This window comes from Nyctereutes procyonoides, unplaced genomic scaffold (genome assembly GCF_905146905.1).
Source record: "Nyctereutes procyonoides isolate TBG_1078 unplaced genomic scaffold, NYPRO_anot_genome, whole genome shotgun sequence".
NCBI lineage: Eukaryota > Metazoa > Chordata > Mammalia > Carnivora > Canidae > Nyctereutes > Nyctereutes procyonoides.
In genome coordinates this window covers 4,591,406-4,607,706 of record NW_026575041.1, presented here as the reverse complement: position 1 = coordinate 4,607,706, position 16,301 = coordinate 4,591,406, and the positions used below count along the sequence as shown (strand labels likewise).

Genomic DNA, 16,301 nt, shown 5'->3' with positions numbered 1-16,301 from the left:
CTCCGCTTATGGCAACTCGGAAAATTTCCGTCTCTTCCTTCCTGGCAGAATGCAATCTAGTTATGCTAAAGAGGGAGCTCCATAAACAACTAGACACCATGGTGGCTGCAAGAAAAATAAAAGACTCTAGTCACAGGACTGGAACCTGTCTAGCCAATCTCCTACATATAAGCGTATGATTGCCTTATGCATTCAGTCACAGAAAAGGCATTAGACCATTAAAACAGACTTCCTCCTCTCATGAGCATCAGGTCCACATGCAATGACTATGATGTGGGGCCAGTATTATCTGTTTTTGGACACATCACACTCTCTTTATACTCTAAAATTTCTGTCTCTAAAATAAGTCAGAATCAGCCAGTAAAAAAGGCAACTCCTAGGGTTTAGTCAAGATCTTCCATGGAATTAAAAAAAAAAAAAAGATCTTCCATGGAATAAATATATGAACAAAACAATCAATGAAATGAGAAAAGCAGCATTAACATGCCTGTAGGTTCCAATAATTTCATTATAGAAAAATAGTTAACCATCTTTTAGAGATTTGTAAAAGCCTTGTTGTGGACAGGTCAAGAACTTTCAGAAGCGCCTGCCAATTATACCACTCCTTCTGAGAATAAAATAAAAACCTTAAGACATTTTTTGAGGGCTTGAAAAAAACCATATGCTCTGACCAGCTATGTCCTAGCTCAGTGATTGTTTCAGTAATCCAACCGGAATGTATCATCTAGCAGACAGTTAAGTAGCACAATAACAATGACTAATACATTTCATTTCAAAAATCACTTGAAGACCTACTTGTCAGTCCTCAGTGAAAGAAGAAGTAAAGGGTAAAAGAACATTGTGGCTGGACTCTGGTTACATTCCTTCGTGTTTTGTGGTCTGAGCCTCAGAATGAATGCTGCAAAGATTTCAGAGTTTCCCTTTACAGTGTGCAGGTGCACAAGTAGTGGTTTAGGCAAGGCATCAGTCCAAACCTGTGTTTCAAACAGGCCAGACAAAGGAAAAACTAGTCTCCACCCACCTGCACAGCAAAACTGGCTAACAAAGACTCTTAACTCCACTATCTCACACACCAATAGCCAGATGAGGCAGGTAATTAGAGGGCAGAGGCTGAAGACTCCTTAGGCCAATTACAATAAGTATATAATGTATGTGATAAATCATTTGATTCCTGTTTTCCATCCCCTATGAAGACCTGAATCCACCTAATAAACTGGAAAGGTTTACATCAACACTGACACTCAGGAGAAAAGAAAATCAAGTCTAATATGTTCTTTCTATGATCCAGGCTAAGAATAACTGAGAGATTGATTCAATCAATGAGCATAATCGATGTTTACTCTTATTTATATATTTATTTGTGCATCTATGTTGTTTCAAAAGGGATATGAAATACTTTACCAAATTGCATAAAGCCACCTAAAATATATGCTAGCTTATAAAATCTGAGCATCAATTGTGAACTGCATCATTAATGTATGTATCACTAAGAAAAATGTTCTCAATCACAATATGGCATGCCATTAATTGTAAGATGCACCTCATTTTTAGCAATATCAAAATGTCAAAAATACTTATATTACAATCAATAAAATATATGTTTCAGTAAAGGGGAAAAAAGATAGAGGTAAAATAATTAGTTCACAAAAACGAAATTCCCGTGTTTCTTGTGGCTGCCAAAGAAACAGGTAACACAATCACCTAAATCTAGATGCCCTTCCCAAACTGATTAGGGAAATAAATTAATCGATAAACAAATCATTGCTACTACTCACACTTCGGACATACTACTTGGAATTGCCCACACGTTAAGCTGCTCCTTCACAAATTAAAGTGTGCAGCTGATCTGAAGAGATAATACCATTTTGAGGGACACCCTTCCTTCAAGCTCCCAAACTGCTTTTCCTATATAACTAATATTTTAAGTCAGATCACCATGTACAAATTTGACAAAAAACTAGAAATGTTTTATTTGTTTAATATGGAGGCTAGAGAAGGTTTGGAGAGGTGACCGTTCTCAAAACTACAAGTTGTTCTTATATGGTCATGCTTACTTAAAATCATGGGTCCCTTCATCCCTTGTAAGTAATGTTTTTCATCATTAAACAAATGGAATGATGTCAGCAAAAATTGGGGAGTGGGCAGATCTAAGGACTTGTCCCTCCAGAGAAACTTTATTTTTTTTTAAGCAAAAACTGTTAGAATCTACTTTACTAAACTCTGGAAGAAGTCAGGAGTGTACAACAACAGGCTGACCTCTGAATCAAGAAAAAAGAAACTCAAAATCAAGAGGAAAGCTTCACAGAATTTCTACTCACACTATTTTTAACTCCATCCCCAACTCAGTAGTGGTCTTGAAGAATGTAGCCTGCCACTGTACGGCCTTGATTCCCAGTGCATAATGGAGCCAAGCAGATTTTATTCTAAAAAAAATTGTGTTTATCTGTCCTAACTTGTCTAGGGGCTACTTGAAGTACTTACTAATGCATGGCACTTGCCTTGGTTTTGACTAGTCAGAACTACTCACTCAGAGGTGAAAAGCAGGGTACACTGTTGATGTAAGGCAAACAAATCCCATAGCTTCCTTGTGCAAAAGATCCAGGCTGAGACTCATACAACAGACTGTCTAAAGCCTGGGAGGTAAGGCTGGGGAGAGTTTCTTTGAGATATTAGTGTTTTCAGAAGTGCCCATTATCCTGGGGAAGATAGAAGGTACCTACATGCTCAGAATAGGATGCCTACTCAGAAAAAATCTGAGAAGGCCCTATGCTTTCACCTCTGGCTGATTGCTAGGGTTACTGCAAGCAAGAAGTGAAGGCTTCATGTTGAAGTGAAAGGACATAAGACAAACTCAAGATGTACAAAGAAACAGATATCTCCAGTAAAGGTAACTGCATAGGTAAATGAAGAGAACGGTATTATGGGCACACAATGTATAAAGATATAATTTCTGACAATAACATAAAGGTGGGAGAATAGAGATACAGAAGAGCAGAGTTTTTGTATACTATTGAAACTAAGTTGTTACAATTCATACTTGACTGTTATAGGATGCTAATTGTGATCCCAGAGTAATGAATAAGAAAATCCCTTAAAAATTTACTGAAAAGGAAATGGTATACCCAATAAAAAATGTATACTGAATCAAAATGGCATACCAAAAGGGGGGGGGAGTAATGGAAAAAAATGAAGCACAAAAAGGTCTAAGAAATAAAGAAAACAAATATGAAACATACATATACAAATAATTATGTTAAATGTAAACAGATTAAACTCTCTAATGAAAAGAGATTTGCAGAATGGATTAAAAAAACATGATCCAACTATATGCTGCTTATAAGAGATTCATTTTAGATCCAAAGACACAAATGGGTTCAAAGTGAAAAGATGGAAAACATGTTCCATGCATATAGTAACCAAAGAAAAATTGGGGTGGCTATACTAATAGCAGACAAAACAATCTTTAGGTCAAAATTGTTACAAAAAGCAAAAAAGGTCAATGAAAGGGTTGATTCATCAAGAAGAAATAACAACTAAAAACAGATGCACCAAACAACAGAGTCCCAAAATATATGAAGCAATCACTGACAGAAATGAAGAAGCAGTCCTGCAATAATAGTTCAAGAGTTTATTTAATACTCCACTTTCAATAGTGGATAAAATATCTAGACAGAAGATCAATGAAGACAACGAGGACCTGACAATACTATAAAACCAACTAGATCTAACAGATATATATATAGAATAGTGCATCTAACAATAGTAGAATACACATTCTTCTCAAATGCATGTGGAACATTCTCTAGGATAGTCAATGTTAAAATACTGAACTCATACAAATTATTTTCTCCATCACAATGGAATGAAACTAGATATCAATAGTGGAAGGAAAACTAGAAAATTCACACACATGTGAAAATTAAACTCTCTTAACCAATGGATCAATGAAGAAATCAAAAAGGAAATTAAAAAGTACTTTGAGATGAATGAACATAAAAACACAACGGACTAAATTAATAGGATGTAGAAATTTATAGATTTAAATACTGATATTAAAAAAAGAAAGATCTTGGGGCACCTGGGTGGCTCAGTCAGTTGAGCACCCAACTCTTGGTTTCTGCTCACGTCATGATCTCAGGGTTCAGTGGATGGGATCATGGGATTAAGCCCCATGTCAGGCTTAGTGCTTGGCAGAGACTTCTCATCCCTCTCCCTCCCCTTCCCCCTCCCCCAGCTCACACACTTTCTCAAATAAATAAATAAATAAATAAATAAATAAATAAATAAATTTAAAAGAAGAAAGATCTTTATAATAATCTACCTTTACATCTAAAGAAACAGAAAGCAATACCCAAAGCTAGCAGAATAAGGCAAATAATAAAGATTAGAGATAAAATAGAGAATAAAAAAGCAGTAGAGAAAATCAATGAATGACAGATGAGAAGGAGAACAACTTATTAATCACATATACTCAGCCCAGGGGAGGAGGACACTACATGCCATGCAGGGTTACATGGGAGTTACAAAAAGGATGATAGTGAACAGCCAGGGCCTGTGGGAGACAGACTCTGTTATATTAAAAGGATGCAGTGTTGACTGGTTCTTGAGGGAAGATGTGATTGGTTTCTTTCCACAATTTCCCAGCTGGCAAGGAACTGAAATTCATTACTCAGGAATAAGAAGAAACTATACCTAGGTCCCTGGATAAGGAGTACTATTTAGATAAGGGACTTTATCCACAGGAGCAGCGTAGGGAGATATTCTAGGCCTTCTGGGTTTCACCAGGCATCAAGACAGCACATAAGACATACCATCGTTTTAGGGCTTAAACTATAAAGACCACCCAGAGAATGGGAAGAAAACATTTACAAATGATATACCAGATGAGGATCTAGTATCCAGAATAAAGAAGTCCTACTGCTCACCAATAAAATATATAAATGATCCAATTAAAAAACAGGCAGAGAACTTGAACAGACATTTCTCCAAAGAGGATAAAAAAATGGCAGCAAAAAAAAAAAAAAATGGCAGCAAGGACACGAAAAGATGCTCAACATCATTAGTCATTAAGGAACTACAAATGAAAATCACAGTGATATACCACTTCACATCAGGGAATGTAAATTGGTATAGCTGCTGTAGAAAGTAATTTGGTGGTTCCTCAAAGAATTAAACATATAATTACTATATGACCCAAGGATTCTACTTCAAGAGAACTTAAAATAGATACTCAAATACTTATATATATGAATGCTCATAGCAGCACTATTCACAACTGCCAAAGGTGGAAATAACCCAAATGTCCATCAACAGATGAATGGATGAAAAAACATTGGTACATATATTCAATGGAATATTCTTCAGCCATAAAAGTGAATAAAATACTGATTATGCTTCAACATGGATGCCCCTGAAAACAGGCTAAATGAAATAAATCTTAAACAAAAAGTCACATATTATATGATTCGATTTATATGGAGAATCAGATGGGTCATTGCCAGGGGAGGGGGCACTGGGTGGGGTAAGAATAAGGAGTGACTACCTAATGAGTACAGGGTTTTCTTTTGGGGTCATGAAGTGTTTTGGAACTAGACAGAGGCAGTGGTGCAATATTCTTTACCCATTAACTAAATGTCACTTAATTTTACATATCAAAAAAGATAATCTTATGTGAATTTCACCTCAATTCTTTAAAAAGAGAAAAGAAACCACACCAATGTCCCCTCTCGTCAAACATATGCATTTCAGGATCTCTTTAAAGTTTTCTGAAATTGAGAATGATACTTTGGCTATCAATTAATCAATGCTTTTAAAAGGCACTGATTTAATATGTGCTTCCTGCCTTCTATTTACAAGCTGAGGGTCACTGTCCTACCAGATACAAGACCAAATTCTTCCATTTGGTACCTACCTTTTCTGCCTCTCCTCTTGCAGTTTTTCCTAAATATAGTAGAGGATATTTCATTTCTTCATTCCCATAAACACAACAGTCTCTCAATCTGGAATAGCGGTTCTTAACCCTGACTGCACATTAAAATCACTTCAGGAGCTTTAAAAAAACAATTTCATGCCTGGGCCCCGTTAACTGAATCAATTTCTGGGGAAGAAGCCAGGGATCTGGGGGTCAGGAGCTCATTTTTAAAGCCTCCCTATATGACAATAATGTGCAGCCAGTGGTGAGAATAACTGACCTAGAATCATCTATATCCACTTCCCCTTAGCCTAGTGCAGTGTTTTCTAAACTCCATCATTCATATATCAGTTTTGGAAAGTTGTGTTTTTCTAGAAATGTAGCCAATTGTACTTGAATTTCAAATTGATAAGCTTAATAGTGTTTCTAAGATCTTATCTTTTAATGTCTATCTCTGTAGTGACATCTTTTTTTCCCTTTACTTTTACTAGTTGTTTTGCCTGTCTCCTCTTTCTAAATTAGTCCTGCTAAGGGCTTTTCCATTTTCCAGTTGTATCAAAGGTTAGAACTTTTGCCTATATTTTTTTTTCCATTGTTCAATTGTCCATCTAATTTCTGCTCTTACCTTTATTCTTTCCTTCCTTATACTTTCTTAGGATTTAATGAACTCTACTTTCTCTGGGAATTTCAAAAGGAGACTTAAGATGACTGATTTATAAATCTTTTTTTTTCTAATACACCATTGAAGGAAATAAATTTTCCTCTTGGCACAGATTTAGTTGCACCTTACAAGCTTTCATATGTTATATTCTATCATTTAGTGCAAAATAATTTCAAACTTCCTTTATAGCTTTGTTGACCTATAGGTTTTATAGAAGAACACTGATTAATACCAAAACATTTGGGGATTTTATTATTTATCTCTCATAAATTCCACTGTGGTCAGCAAACATAATATAAATTATTTTAATCTCTTAAATTTTGTTGAGGCTCAGCATAATCAAATTTTGGTAAATGTCTCATGTATACCTGAAAAGAATGTATACTCTATAGACGTTGGTGCAATATTCTTTACCCATTAACTCAGGTCTAGTTCATTGCACTGTGCAAGTCTTTTAGATTCTGATTGTTATCTGCTTTTTCTAATAATAAAAAAAATTTAAGGTCCTCTGCTATGATTGTGGATTTCCTTGTAATTCTGTAAATTTTTGTCTATATGTTTGAAGTCATGCTTTTAGGTGTATGTGTGTGCATATGTGTGTGTGTGTATAATTGACAGTATTAACATAAAATACTCCACTTATTTAAAATGCCTCAAACTTCATTTTGTAGTTATCTTAGCTCTCATATGGATATTTGCATAATACATCTTTATTCACTCTTACTTTTTCAATATTTCTATGTCATTATATTTGATGTATATCTCGCAAGTGTAGTTTTTTTATTCAGCCTGACAATCTTTATTTTTACATAGTACACTAAAACATTTACATTTAATGTAACTGCAGAATAAGTTTCAGTTCCTAAGTACAAAGTTACTATTTATCTTCTGTTCGTTGCACTTGTTTAATGTTCATTTTCCTTTCTTTTCTTGTTTTGAATTCAAGTATTTAAATTTTTTTTTCTATTTATATCCTCTAATTTTTTGCTTGTACCCAATAATTCTTTTAGTGGTTATGAGATTAGACATGCATCCTTGATTTAGTATTCTACTATAAAGCAATATCTTTACCCTTCTCCAGACAATGCTAGGATCTTGGAATGTTTTAACTCCACTTCCACTTCCCAACTTTTGTGTTAGTCATGCATTATAACCACATAAATTTTATTTATGTGTATTTCATATTTTTTGACACTACCATTTGTTTTGTAGTCAAAATTAATTTAGATGTACTTATACTTACCCTTTCTATTGTCTTTTATCTTTCTTGCAAATATTTCCAAGTTTCTGTGCTAAAGGCTATTCTGCCTTTAGTATTTCTCTTAGTAATGCATCCTGTCTGCAGGGATGCATTTTTTCAGTTTTATGGTCTGAAATGACTTTTATTTTGCCTTTAATTTGAAGGATATATTCATTGAGTATAGAATTCTAAGTTGGCAGTACTTTTTTACAGTACTTTTTTTAAAAGATTTATTTATTTGAAGGGGGGGCGCGGTGGGAAATGGAAGGGAAAGGGAGAGAGAAACACAAGCAGACTCCACATTGAGAATAGAGCCTGATGCTGGGCTCGATCTCATGTCCCTGAGATCATGATCTGAGTTGAAACCAATAGTTTGATGTGCCATCCAGGCCCCTCTGTTTTACAGTCTTTTTAAAATGTTGTATCACCTTTATAGTTCCTACAGATTCTATAGAGAAATTAGCTTTCAGTCTAATTACTGCTCTTTTGATGCTAATCTTTTTTTTTTCTAGGTACTTTTAATATTTTCACTTTGTTTTTGGTTTTCAGCTATTTTACTATAATTTCCCTAAATATGTTTGCTTTGTACTTATTATGGGTGGTATTTAATGCTTCTAGAATTTGTAGCTTGAGGTGTTTCATCAAATTTGAAATATTCTGTCATTTCTTAAAATATTGCATTTACCCTATGTACTTTCTTCTCCCTCTCTGTAATCCCAACTATACATATCATACCTTAGACCTTTTTTTTGGGAACTACATAAGCTTAGCACTTTTCTATATAATCCATCTTTTTTGTTCTTTGTGCTTTGGTCAATATATTTTCTACTGACCTATCTTCCAGTTCACTAATTTACTTTTCAGACATGTACAACCTGCTTTTCTTACTTGTCTGACAAATCTTTAAATTATTTCACTTGTTGACTGGCAGGCAAGAGGTACTACATGAATTATCTGCTGAGTACATAATACTTATTTGTCACAAAAGCAAATTAAACTTAACTGAGTCAATCTTGCTATCAGTAATTTTAAGAAGTGTAGGATTTGATTTATTATAATCTTAATGAATAACCACATTCTCTTTAAAAGAAATGGAGCACTTTACAAGGGACATACAAAAAATCACCACAATCTAGGTCACATTTTGTATTTTTTAATATACTCCATGTCTCAAACTGGCTTATGTCAAAAGTATATAAAAAAGATACTTACTCTCTCTCCTTTTCAGTCAGCTTATCATTGATATTATCTTTGATTGTTGATCTAGATCCCTTATGAATTATAGGATATCTTAGGGGTACTTGCAGGAAAAAGGAAATCATGGAGACTAAATGTGCAGTGTAACCAAGGGCAACAGCAATGCTTCCATCATCTTTTGCTGTAAATTCAAAAGCAGAGAAAAAGAAAATAATTATTTACCTTATAAATGTAGCTATAAGAACATAATAAATCAATTTTAAGAGATTTTAGAATAACTGGTAAAATATTAATCACATTTAAATTACATGAATTTTATACAAATCTAAATATATTAACAAGACTTGAGATTTCATCTACTATATTTAAAACTATTGCTCAATGATTACTGTTCTGAGGTTAACACTTCATTTATATATTTTAAGAAAGAGTTCTTAATATACTTAAATATCCATTACTTTCTTTCTCAGCACTTTTTTTCAAGGCAGAGTTAATATCTAGTCTATCATATGATGTGAAAATTAGTTACAGAGGTTTATCATAATGCACTATATGAGCATCATATATTTTATTAACAACTTTATAAGCAATATAGTTGTACTATTGTACAAATTAAGTTTACGGTGAAGTGAAAAAGCACAGTGCATCCTGATGGGGTACCTTCTCAATATCCATAAAGATAGTAGTGCATAAATAAGACTGTGAAATTTGAAATAGGATAGAGGGGAAAAATATTTTAAATAGTAAAATGTCAAAAACCACAGTTTATATATATTATTTATGCAATTTAGGTGGAAGTAACTGCTGGGGAAAAATGTATGTCCCCTACAGTCAAACATAAGCATCTATCTTTTAAGAAGTCACAGAGAATTATATTTTTAACTCACATCTACATTTCTGCTACTACTACCTACCAAGTGATAATAATCATCAGGTACTTAGAACAGAGTAATACAACAAAACGTTTTAAGCCTGCCCCAGGAGGAAGAGAAAAGTAAATGTTTGGTATATAGTATTCCCAAAATACTTTTAAAAGTTCACATACAGACACACTGAAAGATTTTAACTCATAATCTAGACTATCTTTGGCTAGAGAAAAGCTGAAATGATTGAGAGATATCCTTGGCTTGAGTGTTTCCTGATTTCTAAGGGTACCTTAACTTCAATCATTAGTAATGTTTTTTACATTTTTTATACTTATACTTAGTTATCTAAGTACTGCCGTCTTGTTGTATGAATGCCCCTAGAGTCATCTATCATCAGTTCATTTTCCACCACTGACAACCATGGTAGATTTTTGGTTTCTCTTTGACTATACTATAAAAATAGGTAACTTTCATTGTATACTTCTCTTTTGCCAGGAACTGACTACAGTACTTTATTTTTGACAGTCATTAATTCATCAACAATTACTAAACTGGGCACCTTTTTATATGCTATTTCACTTATTTCGTAGATGAAGAAACTGATGGTCAAAGAAGTTAAGCAATCTGCCTCAAGTAATATAGTAATACAATACAGATTGGCCGTCTCAATGCCTCTGTCCTTAAGCACTCTATCATACTGTCTCAGAAGTTTACTGTGGAGCACACAACAATTTCTTAAGCCAGGAACCTAGAATGTACCAAGCATATGACACACATGTACCACCTCAGTTTCTTCACACTTTTTTTTGTAAGAGCAAAGAACACAGAGTTCCTGGTGGCTTGTACTACACTTGAATAAGAATGGGCTTCTCAACTAATGTTTGATGCTCTCTCAAACCAAACTGATTTTTAAAAAGGGGGGGGGGAAGGAATAGTATTCATTTCAACTGACTACTCAATCATGCCCTAACTAGAATCCTAATTGTTCTTAGAGACCATGCCCCCTTGCCCCAGTCCCAGCCAAGTACCTTGAGGACTACAACACTTGACTTCTTTTGAGGTCTGTGTATCACACCACCTTAGAGACTAAAATTACATTATACTACACTGTATATTCATCACATTATAATTAAATCGTCATACAATATTAGAGCTAGGAGAAACCTTAGAAGTCACAGAGTCTGATGCTATCAATTTAGAGATGAGAAAAATAAGATTCAGGTGGTGTAAGTAATTAGCTCAGAGCCATATAGGTAAAATCCATGAGAGATGGAGTAAAAGGTAGAATTGTATATACACCCTCACTGCCCAAATATCTATTCCTGGAGTCAGAGCTGGGACAGTGAGTTCCCTCAGAGGCCACTAAATCCTGCATCTCCTGCTTTCCGTAAAGGATAGGGCTTATCGAATTTGAAATATTCCTATCAGTATAAAGGAGTTGGTCTTTAAGAATCTTCTTATGAAGGGAGAGGAGGAGAGGAAGAAGACAATTTACAGTAATGAAGGATAATGCAACACTTTTTGGACTTTCCTATATGTGCTTTCCACTAAGCTTTTCCTTTCCTACGTGGCCAGACAGCAAAGAATTTGCAAACTTCTAGAAAGCAGTAGAAGGCTTCTTAATTAGCCTTCCAAACAGGTCAAACACAAACTATGAATGCTTTAAAAAAAAAACCTAGCCAACGCTAAACACACAAGTATCTACATTTTTCCATATTTCTAAAAGATTAATACTAAGGAATTGCATTTGCAAATTTAAGAAAAACAAAAACTAGTCTCCTAACAGCACCTTTCTTCAACGACCAAAACAATTTTGTTTAAATTTAAGATAAAAAGGCATCTCTAAGAGAAGCCGACACATGGAAATTAAAATTAAAGCAGAAACAGCAAAACCTGGAAACTGGATAATACTGGAAATCAACTTTGATTCTGGTTATTTGCACTCACCATTGTTTCCACCATAAGACTCCCTGCTCCACCTATTAAAAACCCTAGGTTGTTTCCCATTCCAGGCCACAGTGCTCAGGCACAGCCTCACTGTTAAACATCATGGTGTTGGATTTCCAATATTGAAGCTTTATATTAAAAAGCATTTTAAAAGGACCACGGGTGAGGCATTACAGGGCCCAAGGGTATTCCAATACCCTCAAAAGGAAAACCACCTCCTGGTAGGGAAGTCACTTTCATCACCCCAAGACCACTGAACCTCCAGTGGGAAAATGTGAGCTCATGTGGTTAATTATGGCTATTGCTGGCCACGAACCTCAGATGTCACTTTCTGTTGCCAATCACTTTAGCTAAAAAAACCAAAAGGTTTAAGGTTTCCAGCATTCCAAGATCTAAAAGACTTTTTACCTGCCAAAGCCAAAACCTGGCTCTCTGGGGTGTACTTTTCCAGTAAGCATTAATGACGTCCCTAACACCTAATGCAGAGCAGAGGTTTGTGTTCCTTATGCTGCTCTGGGGGTTAGAAAGGTTACAGATGATATGTTTGTTGGTGAGAAGAAGTTGGGGTGGGGGTGTGGAAGGATTCAGGGAGGAACAGGAATAAACTATAAGACTCAGGTGTGTGAAAAAGATCCTAATTTAAACAATGTTTTCAGGGGCTTAAAAACAAAACAAAAATCTGCAATTTCCTCCTTATAATTACTCCTTGTTTTTTAAATGTAGATAGTTATTCAGAGAAGCAGCTTTTGTGTAATTTTTGTGATAATAAATATCATCAACCCACAATGGCCATAACAATATTACAAATTAAATGCTCCTTCGACTTCTGTGTTGGACAAACTATTAATATTCAAATGCATCCAAGTATAATAAGTGATCTAAAGGCTCTTACCATCCTGCCTTCCCAATCACTGAGGCAGCTGATTTGTTAAGGAACCAAGCACCCACTGATCCAGACAGGACAAAATATTTAAGACTCTAATCACTGCCACAGCATCTATGGAATCATTCCATGTTCTCAATGAGACACTGTTTGACATATGGTCTCTCCTTTCCAAGAAATCATGCCTGCATAAAGGGATACAGACACAGAAGGAAATCTGGGTCTCATTACCACAAAAGGCTCTCGTGTTATGGATTACTTAAAAACACACACAAACAATTTTTTTTACGAGAAATGTCTCAGTCAATGGAACTCAAATGAACACCCTTCAGCAGACAACTTTCTCCCATCATGTCCAGGTCTCTTTGGCATACTCTACCAGTAACTTACCCATTTAAAAAAGCACAATAAAGGTTGGGTCACTACGGTAGAGTTTCCCAGACAGTGTCAACCCAAGCAATGGAAAGTCTGTCCCAGCAAAGTCTCGTGAATATCAGAGAATAACCAGTTTGGAGTTCCTTACTAGAGAAGAACCAAGAATGCAGCTGTTACAGACCACTAAAAGTTGTCAGAAGTTTGGAAAAGGTTTATTCAAAACAAGGACAAAAACTGCATCATGACAGGAATAACATGGACCTTAAAATCAGGCTGACCAGAAATGACTTTAGCTCTGCCACTGGCTAGTATGAGTCTTTGGAAAAATTAACTAATCTCTCTGAGCCTCAATTTTCTTGTCCTTAAGAAAATTTAGTAGGATTCTTTCTCTCACAGAAGGAATTAATTCTCACAACTGTGAGAATTAAATAAACAAGAAACACCATGCATGATGTCCCATGTTCCCATATTTCTCTACTCGCCCAATCTAAAATGTCCTTCTACCCTTCTTTCAACAGAGAAATACTATTTCATCTTTTAAGATACCTCAGGCACCATCTTCTCTGTGAAGGTTTTCCTGCTCCCCTTCTGATGGCACTGATTATTTCCACTTCTTTGAATGCTGTGTCCCTGGTATAAACTTCAAAGTGCCTGATACAGAGTATGAAATCAATAAATATGTCTTGATCGCTTTGATTACAAGTTTAATGGCCTCACCTAGACTGAAAGTTCACTGAGGTAGGATCAATGTCCTAACTCATCTCAATGTGCATACTCTCAGCACCTGGCCCAGCAAGTGATACATACAAGGAAGGCTCTTAGTGAATTGAGTATACCAAAGTAACTTGCAGAATGCTAACATATGATTTTAAAGTCTAACATACCACATGTGCTTCTTAAAATTTCTGATTGCTAGACATCATAGGGAGTGAATAGGGCCTTAGAGTAAAATTATACATTTGTTTTATTTTACTTCCCATTTCATTTTTCACCAACTGAACTAAAGCGCTAAACTAATCTTTTAAAGGATAGGAAAAATATATTCAGTTTGGTGGACATACTAAGATAGAGAGCTAACAAAAGCTATGAAAAACTAGCAAACAAAACACTTCATATAAAACAAAAATAGAATCAAGAAACATCCCAGAGTGGAGTAAGATGACCATCACCAATACTGATACCCCTACATCCCTTACTGCCTCCCTGCAGATCAATCTGTATTTAGGAAGCAGAGTGACTTTTAAAAACATAAATCAACTCATGTCATCTCCCTTCTTGAATCCCTTCAGGGTCTTCGCCCCCTACTGAGAATAAAACATAAAGTCCTTACAGTAACTTCCCTGGCAGACCTCTCCTATGTCCTCTGATGTAACTCTTTCCCCTGTTCACTAGCCTCCAGTCATATAGGTCTGGTCTTTTCTGTCCTTCCTTCTTTCTCTCCTACTTTTTTCTTCCTTAACCTCCTTTCTCTTGCAATGAATTTCAATTACATTTATATAAATATATTCTATGAAAAGCTTTTTCAAATATGATCTCATGCAGTCATAACAATAGAGATGTAGATATTACCTCATTTTACAAGTGAAGAAATCAAGCTGAGAGATTACATGATTTGCCGAAATACAGGTCTTTTCTCCCATACTTCCCCTTCCTGAAATTTTTTCAGATGTATCAAGCCTATTCCTCCATCATGGACTTTGTACTTGCCCGCCCCCTCTTCTAGGAAAGCTCTTCTCCCAGATGGAGCAGAGTTGGACTCTTTCAGCCTTCAAATTTTCTATTAAATATTTTTCCAGAGAGGTCTCTGACTGCTTTATCTAAAGTAGGTTCCCCTATTGTCTATGAAAGCATGTTCCTTTATGAAATACTTGTTAAATACTTATTATTTACTGGGTGTTTCCCTCAATAGGATGTATGCTCCATGAAAGGACATACTTGTTTTTTCTATCATTATATTCTCAAAACCTAGTACAATGCCTGGCATGTCAGTGTGCTCAATTAATATTTTACCAGTGAATGAATGTTTTGTATCCCTGGAACCTGGCAAGGGCTCAAGGTACTCAATAGGTTTGTTGAATGAATGAACAAATGAGGGAAAGGATGTGCTAATGGCCTTCAGGACATCGTAACTTTGCCTAAAATTAACACCAAAGCACATTTGTATGACTTACAGAGATTGAAACATTTTACAATGGAAATCAAACAAATTCCAGCTAGATCATTACCTAAGCTTTGAGGTCTTGAGCAAGTTATTAAATAGCTCATTTACATGTTAGGAAATTAAACTACTTTCCTTGTAGGTTTCCTTTGTTTTTGTGAGGATTAAAGATACGGCAAATGTCGTGCTTTTACAGATCTAATCTTCACAACAATAATGTAGAACAGGTAAGGACATGAATCAATAGGCATATTATCAATTAGGAAATAAACTCAAAGCATGGATGGCTTGCTCCAAACTACATGGTTTCTAGAAAGGGAATCAGGACTTTAACATAGGCTTTCCCATTCCTGTTTTATCACTCATATTATGTTGCAATTACTTGTTATAAGGGCTGTTATAAAGGCCAAAGGAGTTAATAAATTAGTCTTAAATGTTAAAGGATGATAAATAACAACATTTTCTTTATTGGGAAATGGAAAGAGGTCTGAAACAAAACTAGTAATGCCCTCTTTTTTAATAACTTCTTCCCAAATAGATAATACACCACCTTTGGGAATAATCTATAAAGCTATTTAATAGGCCTCAAAGCATTGTATAGGCTAAAGGAAAAGAACCCACTTTGCAAACAATACCAAAAAAATCTTTACCAATATATCAAATAAATACGTTTTTTTCTTTGGCCTACTGGTAAAGAGATTAGGCAAATATTAATCCTTTAAAATACAGCCATTAATAAGAATCACAGTCTATAATATCTTTAATGTAACTTTTCTTATTTGAAAGAGGACAGAAATGACAGTATAACAAAGGCTGAACCTGTGGTAGTGGTTTCATGTTACCAGAAATATGATTTTCTAAATAACAATAGAACAGATTAATGTTTCTTGTTCTTTGGCTTCCAACCACATCCAAATTCTTCATAAAAATCAAATTAAAAGGATAAGGAGATTATTGTATTCTTAAAATACCTACTGCCTGATTTTCTTAAAGCTCACTTAAAAAACTATAAACTCAATATTTTTTTCCCACAATTAGAACTAAATAGTCTCTTATGTCTTCC

General features: G+C 35.0%; 1 protein-coding gene across 5 annotated transcripts in view; it reads right to left on the bottom strand.

Annotated features, from left to right (window-relative positions):
• UVRAG (UV radiation resistance associated) overlaps positions 1 to 16,301 on the bottom strand; it is a 309,399-nt gene that overhangs the window by 114,628 nt on the left and 178,470 nt on the right. For all 5 annotated transcript variants that reach the window (XR_008663846.1, XR_008663847.1, XM_055320492.1 and 2 more), the window contains exon 12: positions 9,025 to 9,190. Coding sequence is in view for 3 of the 5 variants with exons in the window: in XM_055320492.1 (XP_055176467.1) it covers positions 9,025 to 9,190 (166 nt within the window). In the remaining 2 variants the exon portion in view is untranslated. The remainder of the gene's footprint in view (positions 1 to 9,024; positions 9,191 to 16,301) is intronic.